This window comes from Ornithorhynchus anatinus, chromosome 13, assembly GCF_004115215.2.
Source record: "Ornithorhynchus anatinus isolate Pmale09 chromosome 13, mOrnAna1.pri.v4, whole genome shotgun sequence".
NCBI lineage: Eukaryota > Metazoa > Chordata > Mammalia > Monotremata > Ornithorhynchidae > Ornithorhynchus > Ornithorhynchus anatinus.
This window is the reverse complement of record NC_041740.1, coordinates 2,989,380-3,008,061: the sequence shown is the minus strand read 5'-3', so window position 1 is coordinate 3,008,061 and position 18,682 is coordinate 2,989,380. Positions and strand designations below refer to the sequence as shown.

At 59.6% G+C, this 18,682-nt stretch overlaps 2 protein-coding genes across 2 annotated transcripts; both read right to left on the bottom strand.

Moving 5' to 3' along the window:
* Positions 1 to 284: 284 nt before the first annotated feature.
* ZBED6CL (ZBED6 C-terminal like) lies at positions 285 to 8,940 on the bottom strand. The gene is made up of 3 exons (XM_029077570.1): positions 8,855 to 8,940; positions 5,393 to 5,509; positions 285 to 4,444 (listed from the first exon to the last, which is right to left on the bottom strand). The coding sequence occupies exon 3, from the start codon at positions 3,790 to 3,792 to the stop codon at positions 589 to 591; it is 3,204 nt and encodes a 1,067-aa protein (XP_028933403.1). The 5' UTR covers positions 3,793 to 4,444; positions 5,393 to 5,509; positions 8,855 to 8,940; the 3' UTR covers positions 285 to 588.
* LOC100079396 (JRK like) lies at positions 6,696 to 8,855 on the bottom strand. The gene is given in 2 exon segments (XM_029077580.2): positions 6,696 to 8,342; positions 8,345 to 8,855. Coding segments are annotated over 2 exon segments (1,557 nt in total). The 5' UTR covers positions 8,433 to 8,855; the 3' UTR covers positions 6,696 to 6,873.
* Positions 8,941 to 18,682: the final 9,742 nt, after the last annotated feature.

Genomic DNA, 18,682 nt, shown 5'->3' with positions numbered 1-18,682 from the left:
CGCTCCCCGGGGGAGGCAGAACGGGAAGACGGAGACCCCGATCCAGCCCCTGGCCGTGGACTCCCTCCTCCAGCAGAGGATGAGAGCATCCCGGGGCACGGCAGACAGTACGACCGACCTGGGCCAAGGGCCAGACGGGAAGACCCCCAACAACACTGACAGGGCAATACCCCCCACCCTCCGCCCCACGGTCTGGCAACCTGCCCCCTCTCCCGTCGACGGGACCGGATGGGGTAACCGACCTCCCGCCCCGCTGCCTCGAGGAAGAGTCCAGCCCCTAAGACTTCAAACCATCCACTTTGGGAATAAAATTTATTGTGCATCTCCGTGCCTCGCACGGGACGATGAGATGCTGATGAAGTTACAAAAGGTTAAGCTACATCTTCGTCCTTGAGGGCCAGACGACCCGAGTCCCAGCGTGCTCGGAGCCCCCGCTTGGGTAAGGCAGGCTGTGTGGTGCAGGCTGAACCTGCAGGGTCGGGGTCACCCTGGGGGGGGGGGGGGGACACACGTCAGGAGCCGCCCCCGACTCCCCAGGGTGCCCCTGGCTGATCCTCCCCCCCCCCGGGATCCCGGGGAGGGGGTGTCCTACGCCGGCCGCTTCTCCCCCTCCCGGTCACAGACGCCGCCCGGGTCGGGGTCCGAGGAGAAGACGAGGGGCGGGGGGCTGTAGTCGGGGAAGTTTTCCAGGTTGGTCTTGAGAAAGAGGAGGTCCTCGACCGCCTCCACCTCCAGGGGACGGCTCTGGCTCTCGGCGGGGCCGTCCGGGGAGCCGAAGAGGTGTTCCGAGGAGGCTCCCGAGGGCGGGCAGGACAGGTAGAGGACGGCCAGCTGGGCCAGGGCGGGCCAGAGGCCGCGCCTCCTCTCCCAGTAGGCCAGGGGGTCGTCCCGGGCCCCGACGGTCTGGGTGTCGCGGAGATACTTGTCCACCATGACGCAGGCCGAGTGGCTCTCGGTGGACAGCGAGGCCCCCTTGCCCTCAGAGGCCAGCAGCCCCACGCCCTCCAGGTGCTCGGTCAGGGTCTTCTCCTTGTGGATCAGCGGGGCGGCCGCGGCCCCCTTCCCGCCGCCCTTCTCCGGCCTCCGGTAGCCCTTCCTGCCCTGGGACGGCCGCCCGGTCCCGCGCCGGCCGGGGGCCACGTCGGCCGGAAAGTCCCGGAAGTCCGGCGGGCTCTGGGGGGCCCGGGGCGGGCAGGCCGAGGCGACCATGATCTCCTTCACCTTGCGCACCAGCACCTGCTTCCAGTGGTCCACGTCGGAGCCCAGGGGCAGGATGGCCTCCATCTTCCCCTTGAAGCGCGGGTCCAGCAGGGTGGCCAGCACGTACGCCTCGTGGTGGAACAGCTCGTTCAGCCGGTGGTCGGTGGCCAGCTGGAGGGCCAGGCTCTCGGCCAGGCGCCCGGCGGCCCCGGGCTCGCCGCCCCCGGCCGCCTCGAACCGCCCGCGGATCTGTCGCAGGAAGATGTGCAGGTAGCGCACCTGAGGCAGCACCTGGCTGAGGGAGGCGCCGGCCGCCTCCACCTCCCGGGCCGCCATCTCGAAGGGCTGGAGCAGCGCCACCAGGCTGCCCACCAGGCTCCACAGGCTGGGGGTCAGCTTCGCCCCGGCCTCCCCGAGCCGGCGCTGGGCCGCGCACTCCTGGAGGGGCAGCTGCCGCTCGGCCAGCCACTCCAGCAGGCGGTAGGTGGAGTCCCAGCGGCCCGTCTCCTCGGGCCACGCGCGGCCGGCGGGGAGGAGCCCGCTCTCCCGCTGCAGCCGGGCCAGGAGCCGCTGGGCCTCCGGGAAGCGGCGCAGGTGGGCCAGGGCGGCCCGGGCCGTGCCCACCGCCAGCTGGACGCTGTGGTGGTGGTGCAGGAAGCCTCCGACCAGCAGGCCGAGGCAGTGGGCGAAGCAGGGCACGTGGGCGTGGCCGGCCTCCCTCACGGCCCGCTCCAGGCCGGGGCAGCCGCCGCCGGCCACCGTGAAACCCGGGCTCAGCGAGTGGGGGGCCAGCCAGGAGCGGGTCTGTCGGGCCAGCTCCTGCTGCTCCAGCTGGCCCCCCGGGGGACGCTCCTTGGGCAGGCCCCGCACGCTCAGCACCGCCTGCCGGCGCCGGCCGCCGCCCCCCGCGGGGTCGGAGGTCACCCAGTGGGCGGTGAGCGACAGGAAGTCCACCGCGGGATGCCGCGTCGACACGTGGGCGGCGAGGTGGATCCGGCCCCCCTCGGCGCGCTTCAGGTCCCGGAGCACCCGCAGGCGCACGGCCCCGTGCAGCCGGGGCCGCGCCTCGTGCGAGAAGAAGTCCGGGGAGGGCACGAGGTAGCACGGGTCGGCCCGGGCCATGAACCTGCGGAAGGGCCGGGAGGCCACGAAGGAGTCCGGCAGCGTCGTGCCGCACAGCAGCTCGGCGATGCTGTGGTTCCAGGCCCGCGCCCGAGGGTGGTCCGGGGCGTACCTGCCGCCCACGTCCCCCCCGGCCGGCTCCGGCTCCTCCCCCCAGCGGTCCGACGAGGCCAGGGTCCGGCCCGGGCCGAGGGCGGCCTCGCCCAGGGACGACGTCACCGGCTCCTCCTCCTCCTCCTCCTCCTCCTCCTCGCCGACCCTCTTCCCTCTGCCCGCCGAGGGGCAGGCCCGGTTCCGGCCCCACTCCAGCGGGTGCTTGCACTCCAGGTGGCGCTTGAGGCCCGTGGTGCCAAAATGGGCCCGCAGCTTGCCCCGGCTGACGCTGGCCTGGCACAGGGTGCAGATGGCTCGGGACACATTGTTACAGTCGATGTAGAAGAACTGCCAGACGGCCGAGATGGACCTCCGGTGCCTGATGCCCGAGGGCACGAGCGGGAGGCTGGCGGAGCTCAGGCTCCCCGGGCTGGGGGTCCCGGCTCCCACCGGCGTCTCTAGGGAGGGCGGCTTCTGGTGGCCCGGCTGGGGCCCCGGCTTCCTCCCCTGGCCCCGCCCCCGCCCCCGGCAGCGGAACGGGTGGTCCCCTTTCCTCTGCTTGCGGTTGCTCTCGTCCCTGGCCAACTGGGCGATCAGGATCTCGATCCTCCGCTTCTCCTCATCCTCACTGTCGCTCTCGCTGCCGATCCCCCGCCGGAAGGCGCTGGCGTCCGGGGCCGGGCCGGCCACCGGGCTCAGGGGCGGGCCCGCCCCTCCCGGCGCCTGCACCCCCTCTCGTTCGCCCTCCTCCTCCTTCCTCTTGCCACCGCTGGCCCGCTTCCTCTTGCCAGCCTTCTCGCCCCACTCCAGCGGGTGCTTCCCTTCCAGGTGGCGCTTGAGGGCCGTGGTCATCAGGTGCCCTTTGACCTTGCGCTGGCTGACGCTGGCCAGGCAGAGCGTGCAGGTGGCCCGGGAGGCGTCCGCCTCGTCGGGGTCGAAGAACTGCCAGGCGCTCACGTCGGCCTTCCTCTCCTGCGCCGAGGAGGCCTCGCCAAAGGCCAGCGGGCCGGGGAAGGCTCGGTCCGGGCCGGGGGACGGCCGAGGGGGGGTCTTCCCGCCGGCCTGGGGGCGGGTGTCGGCCTCCTTCCCCTTCCTCTCCTCCAGGGGGTGGGGCCCCAGGTGGCTCTCGTAGCCCTCGTCTTCCCCTTCTCTGGTGCCCGACTCCAGCTTGATCTCGGTCACCGGGCGCTGGCCGGGGTTAGAGCTCGGGGTCGCGCTGTGCTGGGGGCTGTCGGTGGTGCTGGACACAGGGAAGGGCGAGGAGGGGGAGGCAGCGGTGACGTCTGGCGGGTCGGGCCCGACCCCGGGGGTCCGCCCCGCCGGGCCGGCCGCTTTTCGCCTCTTCCGGACTTTTTTGGGCTTTTTCACCTTCAGCATGTTTACCCCGAACGAAGCCCCTCCCCGTGGCTGGGCGGTTATTCTGGGCCTGTCTCCCCAGCAGGGGGGCAAACTCCTTGAGGGCAGGGAGCAGGTCTCTCCCAACCGCTCAGGACAGGGCTCGAGGGGATGAGGCGGCTAGCCCGTAGGGGACAACCGGCTTCGGGGACACAAGGAGATTCCCCCGCTAGGCGCTGGAGACGGGTGGAGACCGGTGAGGTGGGTGAGGAGGGGAACCTACAGCATCACCCCCCGAGTAAATCCGCCCAGAGGGCTGACACCCCTAAACTCCCTGGCTCGGAGGTCTCGCCAACCCCCTGCTCCCGCCTGGGCGAGTCACGTGACCGGCAGGGCTCAGCGGCGGCGGCCGTGGCTTCCTCCGGCCGGGGGGGCGGGGGAAAACGGGAGAGACGCTTGCCCCGGCGCCATCCCTTCCCTGAAGGCCCCAGCGGCCGAGGAGAGAGGCGGCCGGCCCCGAGGTGGGCTCCCCGAGTCCCGTCGGGGGTCCTGCGCGGCCGGGGTGGCGACGAGGGCTTCGTCTGTCGGGAGCGGATTCGGCGGCGGTGCCGGCAGAGATGGCGCAGTCTGGCCCGCTATAGCGATCCTCCGGGGTGCGAAGGGGACGGAAGAGGAAACCGGGCAGCTCCTGGACCTACAAGTGCAGAGAGCAGGTTGAACCCACCCCCTGCTCCGCTGTCCCCCACCCAACGCTCACCCCGTTCTGTCCCCACTTCCCCACTCCCTTCCTGGGGCTGGCTCCGACACAGCTCAGCAGAGGGGGGAGCCTGGGATTCTGGATACCGAAGCCCCTCCAAGCCCAGGGCGTCCAGAAGAGCTGCCCCTATAATAACAGGTGATGGCGGGATTTGTTAAGCGCTCACCCTGGGCCGGGCGCTGTACTAAGCGCTGGGGTGGATACAAGCCAATCGGGTTGGACAGTCCTTGTCCCACGTGGGGCTCGCCGTCTCCATCCCCATTTACCGGATGAGGTTATTGAGGCACGGAGGAAGTGAAGTGACTAGCCCAAGGCCTCACAGCAGACAAGTGACGGAGCCCGTAAAGGGTCTCCCGGGGGCCCCGAGGAGAAGCGAGCGTGCTACGTGGAGGGGCGAGCGGGGACAGTTCACGATGCTGTGAAACGACGCATTCGGCGTGAAGCGCTGCGGCGGGAGGGCGGGGGGCCGAACGGGAGGACCCTCCCTCAGCCTCCCGGGAGAGGCCGCGGCCGAGCCAGGCCCTGCTGGGCCGGACGGGAGGGGCGGCTCGAGGAGGCGAAGAAACGGCACAAAACGGGCGGCCCGGGAGAGATCGGCTGGGCCTCGCTGGCCTGGCTTTAACGTCCGTGGGTCAAATCTGAAGCGGCCGGCCTTGCGGCAGGGGAACGCGACTGCTTAGTGTTAAACTGTCCTCTCCCAGGTGCTCAGTACAGTGCTGTGCACCCAGTAAGAGCTCAATAAACGCGACCGACTGTCTCAAGTACCCGGGCCAACGGAGGGGGCGGTGGTTCAGAGGACGAAAGAGCCGACGATCCGCCAACTCCCCACCCCCTGCCCTTCAGCCGCGCCCCCGCCCCCCGAGCCGCTTCCGTCCCCCGGCTCACCATGCTCCTGGGCAGCTTCTCCCGCTACGCAGCGATCCTGGGCCGCTCCCCTTCCGTCCAGTCACTGTGCTCCCGGGTGACTTCCGCTACCGTTTCCGCCCCCAGATCACCACGCTCCTAGAAGTCACCCAGGAGGGCAATGAGAAGGGAAAATGGGAACAGTTTCCACCGAGAACTGGGCGGCGGGAGAATCTGCCCGAGGCTCAGCACGGCGAGGCAAGCGGCTCCATCCACCTACCACCCGGACAACCCATCCTTCGGATGCCCGGGCCCTGTGGTCCCCGGGGTCCTTCCACACCGCGTGTCCCCGCCCTCCCCCCCCCTCCCCCTGGCCCCTCGGACGGATCACGCTGCCGGAGAATTAGGGAACACTCTCCCGGCTGTGTACGTCTGCCCGGATGGAGCGTGACACGGTGCTGGAGAAAAAGGTTGAGGCTTTTTTTGTTTTCCTAACAGAATTTAAGCTATGTGCCAGGCACCGTACTGAGCGCCGGGGTGGACGCGAGCTAAACACGGGGCTCACAGTCTTCATCCCCATTTTAGGGGTGAGGAAACCGAGGCCCAGAGAAGAAAAGTGACTTGCCCAAGGGTACACAGCAGACAAGTGGTGGAGCTAGGATTTGAACACAGGTCCCTCTGGCTCTAACCGCGGACCACGCCGCTTCTGTGTTCCTCTCTCCTTTTGGTTGCTAAGAAAACCATGGTCGACCTAAGCCTCCCCAGGCCACCCGCGACCTCAACCGTTTGGTGGACAGGGTGACCGCTCTCAGTTCCCCTCTAGGCTGAAAGATCATTACGGCCAGGGAACCGAGCCTGGGAGTCAGAAGGACTGGGTTCTAATCCTGGCTCCGCCGCTTGTCTGCTGGGTGACCCTGGGCAAGTCACTTGACTTCCCTGTGCCTCGGTTACGTCATCTGTAAAATGGGGATTAAGACTGTGCACCCCATCTGGGACAGCCACTGTGTCCAACACGATTTACTTGTATCCACCCTAGCTTTTAGTACACTGCCAGGCGCACAGTAAATGCTGAACAAATACCACGGTTATCATTATTATCGCCAGCATCATCTACCAACTCCGTTATGCCCTACTGCAGGATGACCACTCTCCTCTCGATTCCCCTCTAGATGAGAAGCTCGTCGCAGGCAGGGAACACGTCTACCGACCCTGTCCTCTCCCAAGCGCTTCGCACAGTGCTCCGCGTAGGGTAAACGTTCAACGGATACTTGGATCGATCGGTCGATCGATTTCCCCGTCCCTGCAGAAGGCAGGCGCAGCGCAGAGAACACAAGACAGCCGGAAATCCGAAAGTCATTTATATATTTGGCTTTGGAACGCACGTCTCTGCTTACACTTGAATAGCTTTTACAACATTTCGCACAGAATAGGAGATCCACGCCTGCGGACAGATCGGTCACTAGCACGGTTACAAAAAGAAACACCGAAATACTTTCCCGTCGCCCCTCGGGCTGCCTCCCAGCTCACCGGGGGGTCTTCTGCTTCTTCCTGATGGTGGTCCGGAGCCTCCGGACCAGAAGTTTGTCGGACAGGAGAGTGTCGCACTGCTGCTCTAGGTAATTCAGTAAACTCTCCGTCCACTCCAGGGCGGCGGCGTGGCTGATGGGCCTCTCCGGGACCAGCCCCGCCTCCCCCTCCTCCTCGTTGTCGCTCGAGTCGTCCCCCTGCCCCTGCGCCCGCCGGATGATCTCGCTGTCGGTCAGCACCTCGTAGCCGGGCTCGGCGCGGTCGACGTCGAACCACCGCTCCACGTCGTCCACGTCCACGTCCTCGCAGCCTTCGGCGCGCTTGAAGACGGTGGCCAGGTGGACGGCCGAGACGCCCCCTTCCTCGAAGTCGAAGCCCGCGTTCTCGGGGAAGAAGTTCTTCCAGGCGCGGCTGATGGTCACCGGGGTGACCGTGTTCCACGCCCGCGAGGCCTCGTAGATGGCGTCCAGCACGGTCAGCTTCTCCCAGAACGCCCTCAGGTCGCCGCCTTCGTCCACGTGCTTCTGGACCAGCCCCGACCGGTAGTGGCGCTTCATGGTGGCCACCACGCCCTGGTCCATGGGTTGGATCAACGCGGCCCCGTTCGGGGGCAGGTACTTGACGAAGATGTTCCCGTCGTCCGACTTCAGGACGTTCTCGTTGGGGTGGGCGGGGGCGTTGTCCAGGAGGAGCACGGCCTTCTCGGGCAGGCCCAGGGACCTCAGGTGCTCCCGCACCTGGGGCACGAAGCTCTCGTCGAACCACTGCTTGAAGATGGCCCGCTCCATCCACGCTCCCTTCTGGCTGAAGTAGGAGACCAGCAGGTTGGAGGCGGCGGCCTGGGCGAAGGCCGGGGGCTTCTTGGCCCGCCCCACCACGCACAGCTTCAGTTTGTGGAAGCCCGTGGCGTTGGCGCAGCACATGACCGTGATGCGGTCCCGGGGGCCCTCGGCGGCCGGCCCCCCCGGCTCCCCCTGGCACACCAGGGCCTTGCTGGGGAGGCGCCTCCAGAAGAGCCCGGCCTCGTCCGCGTTGTAGACCTGCTCCGGCCGCAGGTTCTCCCGCTCCAGCAGCTCCTGGAAGCTGCTGCAGAACCGGCTGGCGGCCATCTCGTCCCCGCTCAGCTTGTCGCCCGGGATGGCGATGCCCCGGATGCCGTGGCGCTGCTTGAACCGCGACAGCCAGCCGGACGAGGCGTTGAAGTCGCCTTCGATCCCCAGGGCGTAGAAGAAGAACTGGGCCTGCTTCAGGCAGCTGGGCCCGGACACCCGGGTCCCCTTGGCCCTCTGTTGGTTGAACCACTCCAGCATGGCCCGGTCCAGCTCCTCGTAAGTGGCCGGCTTCATCGACTTGCGCCGGGACAGGCCGCTGGTGGAGTTCAGGCCGCTGGCGTACGTGATGATCTTCTCCTTGCTCTTCCCGATGTCCCGGACCGTGGATTCGCCGATCCCGTAGATCAGCGCCACTCTCTGGAGGAGTTCCCCACCGCGAGCTTCTCGATGATGTCCAGTTTGTCCTTGATCGTCAACACCACGCGCTTCCGTTTCCCCGGCATGGTCGCTCCTGGGCTTGGGCCTCACATCGGAGGGCGAGGAGGTGGATTCCAGTCACGCTGTCCTAGACTTTTTCCTGGACAACTCTCCCCTGCGGGGAGGAGGAGGGCGGGCCGGGCCGAGGGGTAGAGCCTCTCCGGAATCGATTCCGGAAGTGGCCGCCTAGCTATCTGATCTGCCGGGGCGGGATTTGGGGGGAGAACAGAATGCCAAGGGAGAGGAGAGCGAGGTCTGGGCGCGGAGAAGACCAGAGCGGGGACTGGGACCCGCTCCGGCTGACTGTCGGGGGGGGGGGGGGGGAGGGCCCCAGCCTGGCCCCGTGGTTACAACGCGACTGGAGATTTTGGGGTTCCCCGGCGGTATCACCCCCTTTCAGTCACACAGGTACTTATAGCGGCGACCGTAATCCTCAAAGAATATTTACCGTGAAGTCAGAGCGCGTCCTGTGGGGTGGCTTTTCCCATTTCCCGAAAGGCTTTTATTTCGTGCCGGGATGTCCGAGTTCATAGGAAAGCTTCATTGCTGCAGGCTGGATATAAATGTAAGCAGAACTTTTATGGGGGGGGGGGGTTCCCTTCTCCTTTAAGGGAATTTGACACTAAAGTAGAATTTATCAACAGGTCCAGGGGCAAACTGGGGTGTCTGGGGGAGGTGAAGAGAGAAACAGCCGAGAGGAGAAGCAGTGTGGCCCAGCGGAAAGAGCAGAGGCCTACAAGTCAGAGGGTATGGGTTTTAATCCCACCTCTGCCACTTGCTTGATGGGTGACTTTGGGCAAGTCGCTTCACTTCTCTGAGCTTCAGTTACCTCATCTGTAAAATGGGGATTAAGACTGCGAGCCCCACGTGGGACAGGGATTTACCTGTCTCCACCCCAGAGCTTAGTACGGTGCCTGGCACATAGTAAATAGCAAAATCGTCATTATTGTTATTATTATCATTATTATTGTTACCAGTGATAACGAGAAGGTGTTGTTTTTCCACCTTTCTCAGAAGGGGGGACTAGACAGATATAGAAGAAATTGGGGTGATTTAATAATATGATTTGGCCAGTCTCATGCACTTTGCTGAGTAAATCAATTTTTGAAAAACCTAGGGAGTGGCCATTTCATTCATTCATTCAATCAATCGTATTTATCGAGCGCTTACTGTGTGCAGAGCACCGTACTAAGCGCTTGGAATGTACAATTCGGCAACAGATGGAGACAATCCCTGCTATTTATTCTACGTACCGGCGTCCTTAGTGACCTGTCTCTGAAAATAATTTGTCAGAGATTTTGAGGAATTTCTTTTTCTCTAAAATGTATGCTTTAAAATGTATGGCCCCAGTCAGACTTCTGACTCCCAGGCCCATAGGCTACTACCCACTAGACCCCGCTGCTTCTCCACTTGATAACTTTAAAAGAACTAAAGTGAAATAAAACACAAACTCCCCTAGTTTAAACGAAAGAGATTTTTCGTGATAGGAAAAAAGATAGGAAAGTGCTATTCGGCCCTCCCCAGCACTTATGTACATATCCATCTGTAATTTTATTTTAAAGAGATAGGGAAAAAAGGCTCATATGTATGTTAAAATTTATACGCTTGCTAAAACCCCTCAGGAGACTGTATTCGGATGGGAAGCAAAGGTCTGGAACATAAATCCTCTAGTTGTAATTGCTCCTTTTCATTCCCCAGTCAGCTCCAATGCCCCGGGGTCTCTGGCATCCTATTTAGGCGGTGGCCCGAGGCCCCCCAAAAACCCGAATGCGAACAGGATCTGGGTCCATCGGCCTCACTGGGGCACCTCATTTGTCAGTTCTGTCCACAAAGCTACACTAGCCTTTACGATGTTTTGATTTATTTGGAGCCAGAAAAGTAAATCATGCGGTATGAGGGCCATTTGCTCTTCTCCATTTTGCAGATGAACTGCGGGAGGATTAACCACACTGCAGATCACACTCAGGGAGGATTATCCCTGGGTTCCCTGGGCCACTCTCCCCCTCTCCCAACAACCTCCGGCTCTCAAAGCGCTTAGCGGATACTCAAACAACCCCTGTGCATCCAGCCAGGGACACCTGGGCATCCTCCTCTAGGCTATCACTGTGGATATGGAAGGTGTCTCTCAACTCTGTTGACTGTATCTGTTTATTGTTATATTGTACTTTCCCAAGTGCTTAGTAAAGTGCCCTGCGCACAGTAAACGCTCAATAAATAGAATTGAATGAAGTTAATCAAATTTATGGAGCGATTATTGTGTGCGGCATACTAAGAGCTTGGGAGAGGTCACTTTAACAGCTGGTTGACACGTTCCCTGCCCACAGTGAGCTCACAGTCTGGGGGGAGAGAGACATTAATACAGTAAATAAATTATGGATACGGACGTAAGTGACGTGGGGCTGACGGAGGGGTGAAAAAGGGGAGCAAATCCCGTACAAGGGCGACGCAGAAGGGAGTGGAAGAAGAGGAAAGGAGGGCTTATTCAGGGAAGGCCTCTGGGAGGAGATGGGCCTTCAATAAGGCTCTGTTATACTCCCCCAAGCACTGTGTAAACAGTAAGCGCTCAATAAATACGATCGATTGATTGATTCCCCCTGTCACAGGTATGACCACTTTCACCCCTCTCCATTCATTCATTCATTCAATAGTATTTATTGAGCACTTATTTATTGACCTCTCCGGAGGACAGGTCAACGTTAAGTCGTATCTTTGGAGCACGCACTGTGGGTAAAGTACTGTACCAAGCCCTCCGGAGAGTACAATACTGAGCTCCTCATCTTGCAAGACTGAGCTCTTCATCTTCCCTCCCAAACCTGGTCCTCTCCCAGACTTCCCTATCACCGTGGATGGCACGACCGTCCTTCCCGTCTCTCGGGCCCGCGATCTCGGTGTCATCCTCGACTCGTCTCTCTCGTTCACCCCACACATCCTATCCGTTACCGAGACCTGCCGGTTTCACCTTCACAATATCGCCAAGATCCGCCCTTTCCTCTCCACCCAAACGGCTACCTTACCGCTACGGGCTCTCGTTATATCCCCAGAATTCCTTAACTCCCATTCTCTCCTAGACCCCCTCCAATCTGGCTTCCGTCCCCTCCACTCTACCGAGACTGCTCTCTCTAAGGTCACCCGTGACCTCCTTCTTGCCAAATCCAATGGCTCCTACTCCATTCTGATCCTCCTTGACCTCTCTGCTGCCTTTGACACTGTCGACCATCCCCTCCTCCTCCATACCTTATCTCACCTCGGCTTCACGGACTCTGTCCTCTCCCGGTTCTCCTCTTACCTCTCTGGCCGATCATTCTCGGTCTCCTACGCCGGAGCCTCCTCCCCCTCCCATCCTTTAACTGTTGGAGTTCCTCAAGGGTCAGTTCTTGGCCCTCTTCTGTTCTCCATTTACACTCACTCCCTCGGTGAACTCATCCGCTCTCACGGCTTTGACTACCATCTCTACGCAGATGACACGCAGATCTACATCTCCGCCCCCGTCCTCTCCCCCTCCCTTCAGGCTCGCATCTCCTCCTGCCTCCGGGACGTCTCCACCTGGATGTCGGCCCGCCACCTAAAACTCAACATGAGCGAGACTGAGCTCCTCATCTTCCCTCCCAAGCCCGGTCCGCTCCCAGACTTCTCCATCACCGTGGATGGCACGACCATCCTTCCCGTCCCGCAGGCCCGCGATCTCGGTGTCATCCTTGACTCGTCCCTCTCATTCACCCCACACATCCTATCCGTTACCGAGACCTGCCGGTTTCACCTCTACAATATCACCAAGATCCGCCCTTTCCTCTCCACCCAGACGGCTACCTTACTATTACGGGCTCTCGTTATATCCCGGCTAGACTACTGTGTCAGCCTTCTCTCTGACCTCCCTTCCTCCTCTCTCGCCCCGCTCCGGTCTATTCTTCACTCCGCTGCCCGGCTCATCTTCCCGCAGAAACGATCTGGGCATGTCACTCCCCTTCTTAAACAACTCCAGTGGTTGCCTATCGACCTCCGCTCCAAACAAAAACTCCTCACTCTAGGCTTCGAGGCTCTCCATCACCTTGCCCCTTCCTACCTCTCCTCCCTTCTCTCTTTCTACCGCCCACCCCGCACGCTCCGCTCCTCCGCCGCCCACCTCCTCGCCGTCCCTCGGTCTCGCCCTATCCCGCCGTCGACCCCGGGTCACGTCCTCCCGCGGTCCCGGAACGCCCTCCCTCCTCACCTCCGCCAAACTGATTCTCTTTCCCTCTTCGAAACCCTACTTAAAAATCACCTCCTCCAAGAGGCGTTCCCAGACTGAGCTCCTCTTCCCCCTCTACTCCCTCTGCCATCCCCCCTTTACCTCTCCGCAGCTAAAGCCTCATTTTCCCCTTTTCCCTCTGCTCCTCCACCTCTCCCTTCCCATCCCCACGGCACCGTACTGGTCCGCTCAACTGTATATATTTTCGTTACCCTATTTATTTTGTTAATGTACATCGCCTCGATTCTATTTAGTCGCCATCGGTTTTTACGAGATGTTCTTCCCCTCGACGCTGTTTAGTGCCATTGTTCTTGTCTGTCCGTCTCCCCCGATTAGACCGTAAGCCCGTCAAACGGCAGGGACCGTCTCTATCTGTTGCCGACTTGTTCATGCCCAAGCGCTTAGTACAGTGCTCTGCACATAGTAAGCGCTCAATAAATACTATTGAATGAATGAATGAATATCCCGGCTAGACTACCGTGTCGGCCTTCTCTCTGACCTCCCTTCCTCCTCTCTCACCCCGCTCCCGTCTATTCTTCACTCCGCCGCCCGGCTCATTTTCCGCAGAAACGATCTGGGCCTGTCACTCCCCTTCTTAAACAACTCCAGTGGTTGCCTATCGACCTCCGCTCCAAACAAAAACTCCTCACTCTAGGCTTCGAGGCTCTCCATCACCTTGCCTACCTCTCCTCCCTTCTCACTTTCTACCGCTCACCCCGCACGCTCCGCTCCTCCGCCGCCCACCTCCTCGCCGTCCCTCGGTCTCGCCCGTCCCGCCGTCGACCCCCGGGCCGCGTCCTCCCGCGGTCCCGGAACGCCCTCCCTCCTCACCTCCGCCAAACTGATTCTCTTCCCCTCTTTGAAACCCTACTTAAAACTCACCTCCTCCGAGAGGCCTTCCCAGACTGAGCTCCTCTTCTCCCTCTACCACCCCCCACTTCACCTCTCCGCAGCTTAACCCTCTTTTCCCCCCATTTCCCTCCGCTCCTCCCCCTCTCCCTTCCCATCCCCTCGGCACTGTACTCGTCCGCTCGACTGTATATATTTATTACCCTATTTATTTTGTTAATGAAATGTACATCGCCCCGATTCTATTTAGTTGCCATCGGTTTTTACGAGACGTTCTTCCCCTCGACTCTATTTATCGCCATCGTTCTCGTCCGTCCGTCTCCCCCGATTAGACCGTGAGCCCGTCAAACGGCAGGGACCGTCTCTATCTGTTGCCGACTTGTTCATTCCAAGCGCTTAGTACAGTGCTCTGCACATAGTAAGCGCTCAATAAATACTATTGAATGAATGAATACAATATAACAATAAGCAGACATTCCCTGCCCACAAAGAATTTACAGTCTAGAGGGAGCTTACGGGCCAAAACGTCTGCTTTCTGAATGCCCCCCAACCAAAGTGGAGAGAGCTGGGAGTCAGAAGGTCATGGGTTCTAATCCCAGATCCGCCACTTGTCTGCTGTGTGACCTCGGGCCCGTCCCTTATCTTCTCTGTCCCTCAGTTACCTCATCTGTAAAATGGCTTTCGAGACTGTGACCCCGACTTAACTAGGTGACAATAATTGTGATACCTGTTAAGCACTTACTCTGTGCCAAGCACTGTTCTAAGCGCTGGGGTGGTTACACAGTAATCAGGTTGGACGCAGTCCATGTCCCTCATGGGGCTCAGAATCAGAAGAGAAGCAGCGTGGCTCAGTGGAAGGGGCACGGTCTGGGGAGTCAGAGGTCGTGGGTTCTAATCCCCGCTCTGCCGCTTGCCAGCTGTGTGACTTTGGGTAAGTCGCTTAACTTCTCTATGCCTCAGTTCCCTCATCTGTAAAATGGGGATTAAAACTGTGAGCCTCACATGGGGCAACCTGATCACCTTGTAACCCGCCAGCGCTTAGAACAGTGCTTTGCACATTGTAAGCGCTTAGAGAAGCGGCGTGGCTCATTGGAAAGAGCCGGGGCTTTGGAGTCAGAGGTCGTGGGTTCGAACCCCGGCTCTGCCATTTGTCAGCTGTGTGACTTTGGGCAAGTCACTTAACTTCTCGGTGCCTCAGTTCCCTCATCTGTAAAATGGGGATTAAGACTGTGATCCCCACGTGGGACAACCTGATTCCCCTGTGTCTACCCCAGCGCTTAGAACAGTGCTTGGCACATAGTAAGCGCTTAACAAATACCAACATTACTATTATTATTATTATTAACAAATACCAACACTATTATTATTATCTTGGGACAGGGACTGTGCCCAAACCGATTTGTTTGTATCCACCCCAGTGCTTAGTACAGTGCCTGGCATATAGTAAGCACTTAACAAAGCCCATTGTTACGATTATTATTAAGAGAAGCAGTGTGGCTCAGTGGAAAGAGCCCGAACTTGGGAGTCAGAGGTCATGGGTTCGAATCCCCGCTCCGCCACTTGTCAGCTGAGTGACTTTGGGCAAATCACTTCACTTCTCTGAGCCTCAGTGACCTCATCTGTAAAATGGGGATGAAGACTGTGAGCCCCACGTGGGACAGCCTGATGACCGTGTATCGCTCCCAGCGCTAAGAACAGTGCTTTGCACATAGTAAGCGCTTAACAAATGCCATTATTATTATTAACAGTATTTATTGAGCGCTTACTATGTGCAGAGCACCGAACTAAGCGCTTGGAATGGACAATACGGCAGCAGATTGAGACCGTCCCTGCCCCAATAACAGGCTCAGAGTCAGCGTGGCTCAGTGGAAAGAGCCTGGGCTTCGGAGTCAGAGGTCATGAGTTCGACTCCCGGCTCTGCCACTTGTCAGCTGTGTGACTGTGGGCGAGTCACTTCACTTCTCTGGGCCTCAATTCCTCATCTGGAAAATGGGATTAAGATTGTGAGCCCCACATGGGACAACCTGATGACCCTGTATTTCCCCCAGCGCTTAGAACAGTACTCTGCACATAGTCAGCGCTTAACAAATACCAACATTATTAACTTCCCTGAGCCTCAGTTCCCTCATCTGTAAAATGGGGATTAACTGGGAGCCTCACGTGGGACAACCTGATGACCCTGTATCTCCCCCAGCGCTTAGAACGGTACTCTGCACATAGTCAGCGCTTAACAAATACCAACTATTAACTTCCCTGTGCTTCAGTGACCTCATCTGTAAAATGGGGGTGAAAAGTGTGATTTCCCCAGGGGGGGCAACCTGATTACCCTGGAGCTACCCCAGCGTTTAGAACAGAGCTTGGCACATAGAAAGGGCTTAAGAAATACCATTATTATTGTTGTTGTTATTACTAATGTCCTTCCCCATCCCTCTTTCCCTCGCCAGCTGAGGAACATGGGCCTTCTCCCCCAGCTCCAGCCCTGACCTACCTTGCCCCCGCCCTCCCCCGCCCCCAGGACCTCCCCCGCCCCCACACTCACACACACAATCAGCACCAAGGGTCCCCCTCCACCTCCCCCAGCCCGCCATTTCGCGCCCCCTTACCCGGCGGCCTCGCAGCCCTTCCGAAGGACTGGATCAGTCCTTCCTCCCCCCCCCCCCCCCCCCCACACGGCGGGAATGGTCTCTCCCGCCTCCCGCCCCATCCACGTTACGGATGGAAGGGGGGTCCGGACCGATCCATCTGGGCGACGGGGATGGGGGTGTCTGGGGGGGGGGAGGAGGATCCGGAGAGGCGCCGATTATCCGCCAGCATCTGAGGGGATCCCGCCGCTTTTCCGAATGGGTTTCCCATTACCTTCGGGCTCGGGATCACGTGGGGGGGGGGAACTGCGGATGGCGCCCTCCACTGTCCCCCCCTCCCAGAAGTAGTCCTCCAGGAGGCCCTCCCAGACTGAGCCTCCCTTTCCCCCTGGTCCTCCTCCCCTCGGCCCTTGTGCCTCTGTGTATCTCTTATTTATGACTCTCTTTATTTTGTCAGTGATGGGTCTATAGCTGTGAGTCTATTGATCTCTAGTGACTACTTGTCTTCTTTTGCTCGGCCGTCTCCCCCGTTTAGACTGGGAGCCCCTTGTTGGGCAGGGGTGGTCTCTGTTGGCAAAGTGTACATGCCAAGCGTGCTCTGTGCGTAGTCAGCGCTCAATAAATACGGCTGAGTGAGTGAGTGAGTGAGTGAGTGAGTGAGTGAGTGAATGAATGAATGAATGAATGAATGAATGAATGAATGAATGAATGGAGAGAGGAAGCCCCCTCCAGACCGGAAGTCTGCTCCCCTCAGGAAAGGGGACCGGAAGTGGGCGGGGCCGAAGGCGAGGGGGCGGGGCTAGAGGCAGGAATCGAGCGTTGCCATTGGCGGAAAGGGCTCGGCCCTGAGGCGCCCCCTCCTGGCCGGCCTGGGGGGCGACAGGCTCTTGGGCCGGGGGCCCCAGCCTTTCATTCATTCATTCATTCATTCTTCATTCATTCCATTTCATTCATTCATTCGTATTATGAGCGCTTATTCTGTGCAGAGCACTGTACTAAGCGCTTGGGAATGGACAATTCAGCAACAGATAGGACCATCCCTGCCCATTGACGGCTCACAGTCTAGTCGGGGGAGATGGACAGAAACAATAGCAGTAAATAGAATCAAGGGATGTGCATCTTAGTAACAAATAAATAGGGTAATAAAGATATATACAAATGAGCAAATGAGCAGAGTGCTGGGGGAGGGGAGAGGGGAAGAGCAGAGGGAAAAGGGGAAAGGGGGGCCTTAGCTGAGGGGAGGTGAAGGTGGGGGTAGAGAGGGAGCAGAGGGAAAAGGGGAAGCTCAGACTGGAGGTTAATGAGCGCTTACTATGCACAGAGCACTGGACTAAGCACTTGGAATGGACAATTCGGCCACAGAATTCATTCGTTTAATCAATCGTATTTATTGAGCGCTTACTATGCGCAGAGCACTGGACTAAGCGCTTGGAACGGACAATTTGGCCGCAGATAGAGACCATCCCTGCCCAATGATGGGCTCACAGTCTAATCGGGGGATAGTGGTGGCATTTGTTAAGGGCTTACTCTGTGCCAAGCCCTACTAAGCGCTGATGGGGGTGGGGGGGGATACAAAGGCCATCAGGTTGGCCCCACATGGGGGCTTACAGTCTTCATCCCCATTTTACAGATGAGGGAACTGAGGCCAGTGATGTGACTTGCCCAAAGCATACACAGCTGACAAGTGGGCAGAGAGGGGATTAGAACCCATGACCTGTGACTCTCCTACCTCCTACCTCTCCTACCTCTTCCTACCTCTCCTACCTCTTCCTACCTCTCCTCCCTTCTCTCATTCTACCGCCCACCCGCACGCTCCGCTCCTCCGCCGCCCACCTCCTCACCGTCCTCGGTCTCGCCTATCCGCCGTCGACCCCCGGGTCACGCCCTCTGCGCGGTCCGGACGCCCTCCCTCCTCACCTCCGCCAACTGATTCTCTTCCCTCTTCGAAACCCTACTTAAAATCACCGCTCCTCCAGAGGCCTTTCCCAGACTGAGCTCTCTTCCCCCTCTTACTCCCTCTGCCATCCCCCCTTTACCTCTCCGCAGCTAAAGCCCTCATTTTCCCCCTTTTCCTCTGCTCCTCCACCTCTTCCCTTCCCATCCCACAGCACCGTACTCGGTCGCTCAACTGTATATATTTCGTTCCCTATTTATTTGTGAATGAATTGTACATCGCCTCGATTCTATTTAGTCGCCATCGGTTTTACGAGATGTTTTCCCTCGACCGCTGTTAATTGCATCGTTCTTGTCTGTCCGTCTCCCCCGATCAGACCGTAAGCCCGTCAAACGGAGGGACCGTCTCTTATCTGTTGTCGATTGTTCATCCCCAAGCGCTTAGTACAGTGCTCTGCACATAGTAAGCGCTCATAAATACTATTGAATGAATGGACTACCCAAGGCCAGGGCTCTTTCCACTGAGCCGAGTGGAAAGTGCTTTTGAGGAGGTTAATAATTAATGATATAATGTGGTATTGTTAAGCGCTTAACTCTGCCAGGCCCTGGGACTAAGTGCTGGGGTGGATACAAGGCAAATCGGGCATGGACACAGCTCTGTCCCACGTAGGGCTCCACAGTCTCACTCCCCCTTTCTCAGGTGAGGTAACCTGACGCCCGAAAAGTG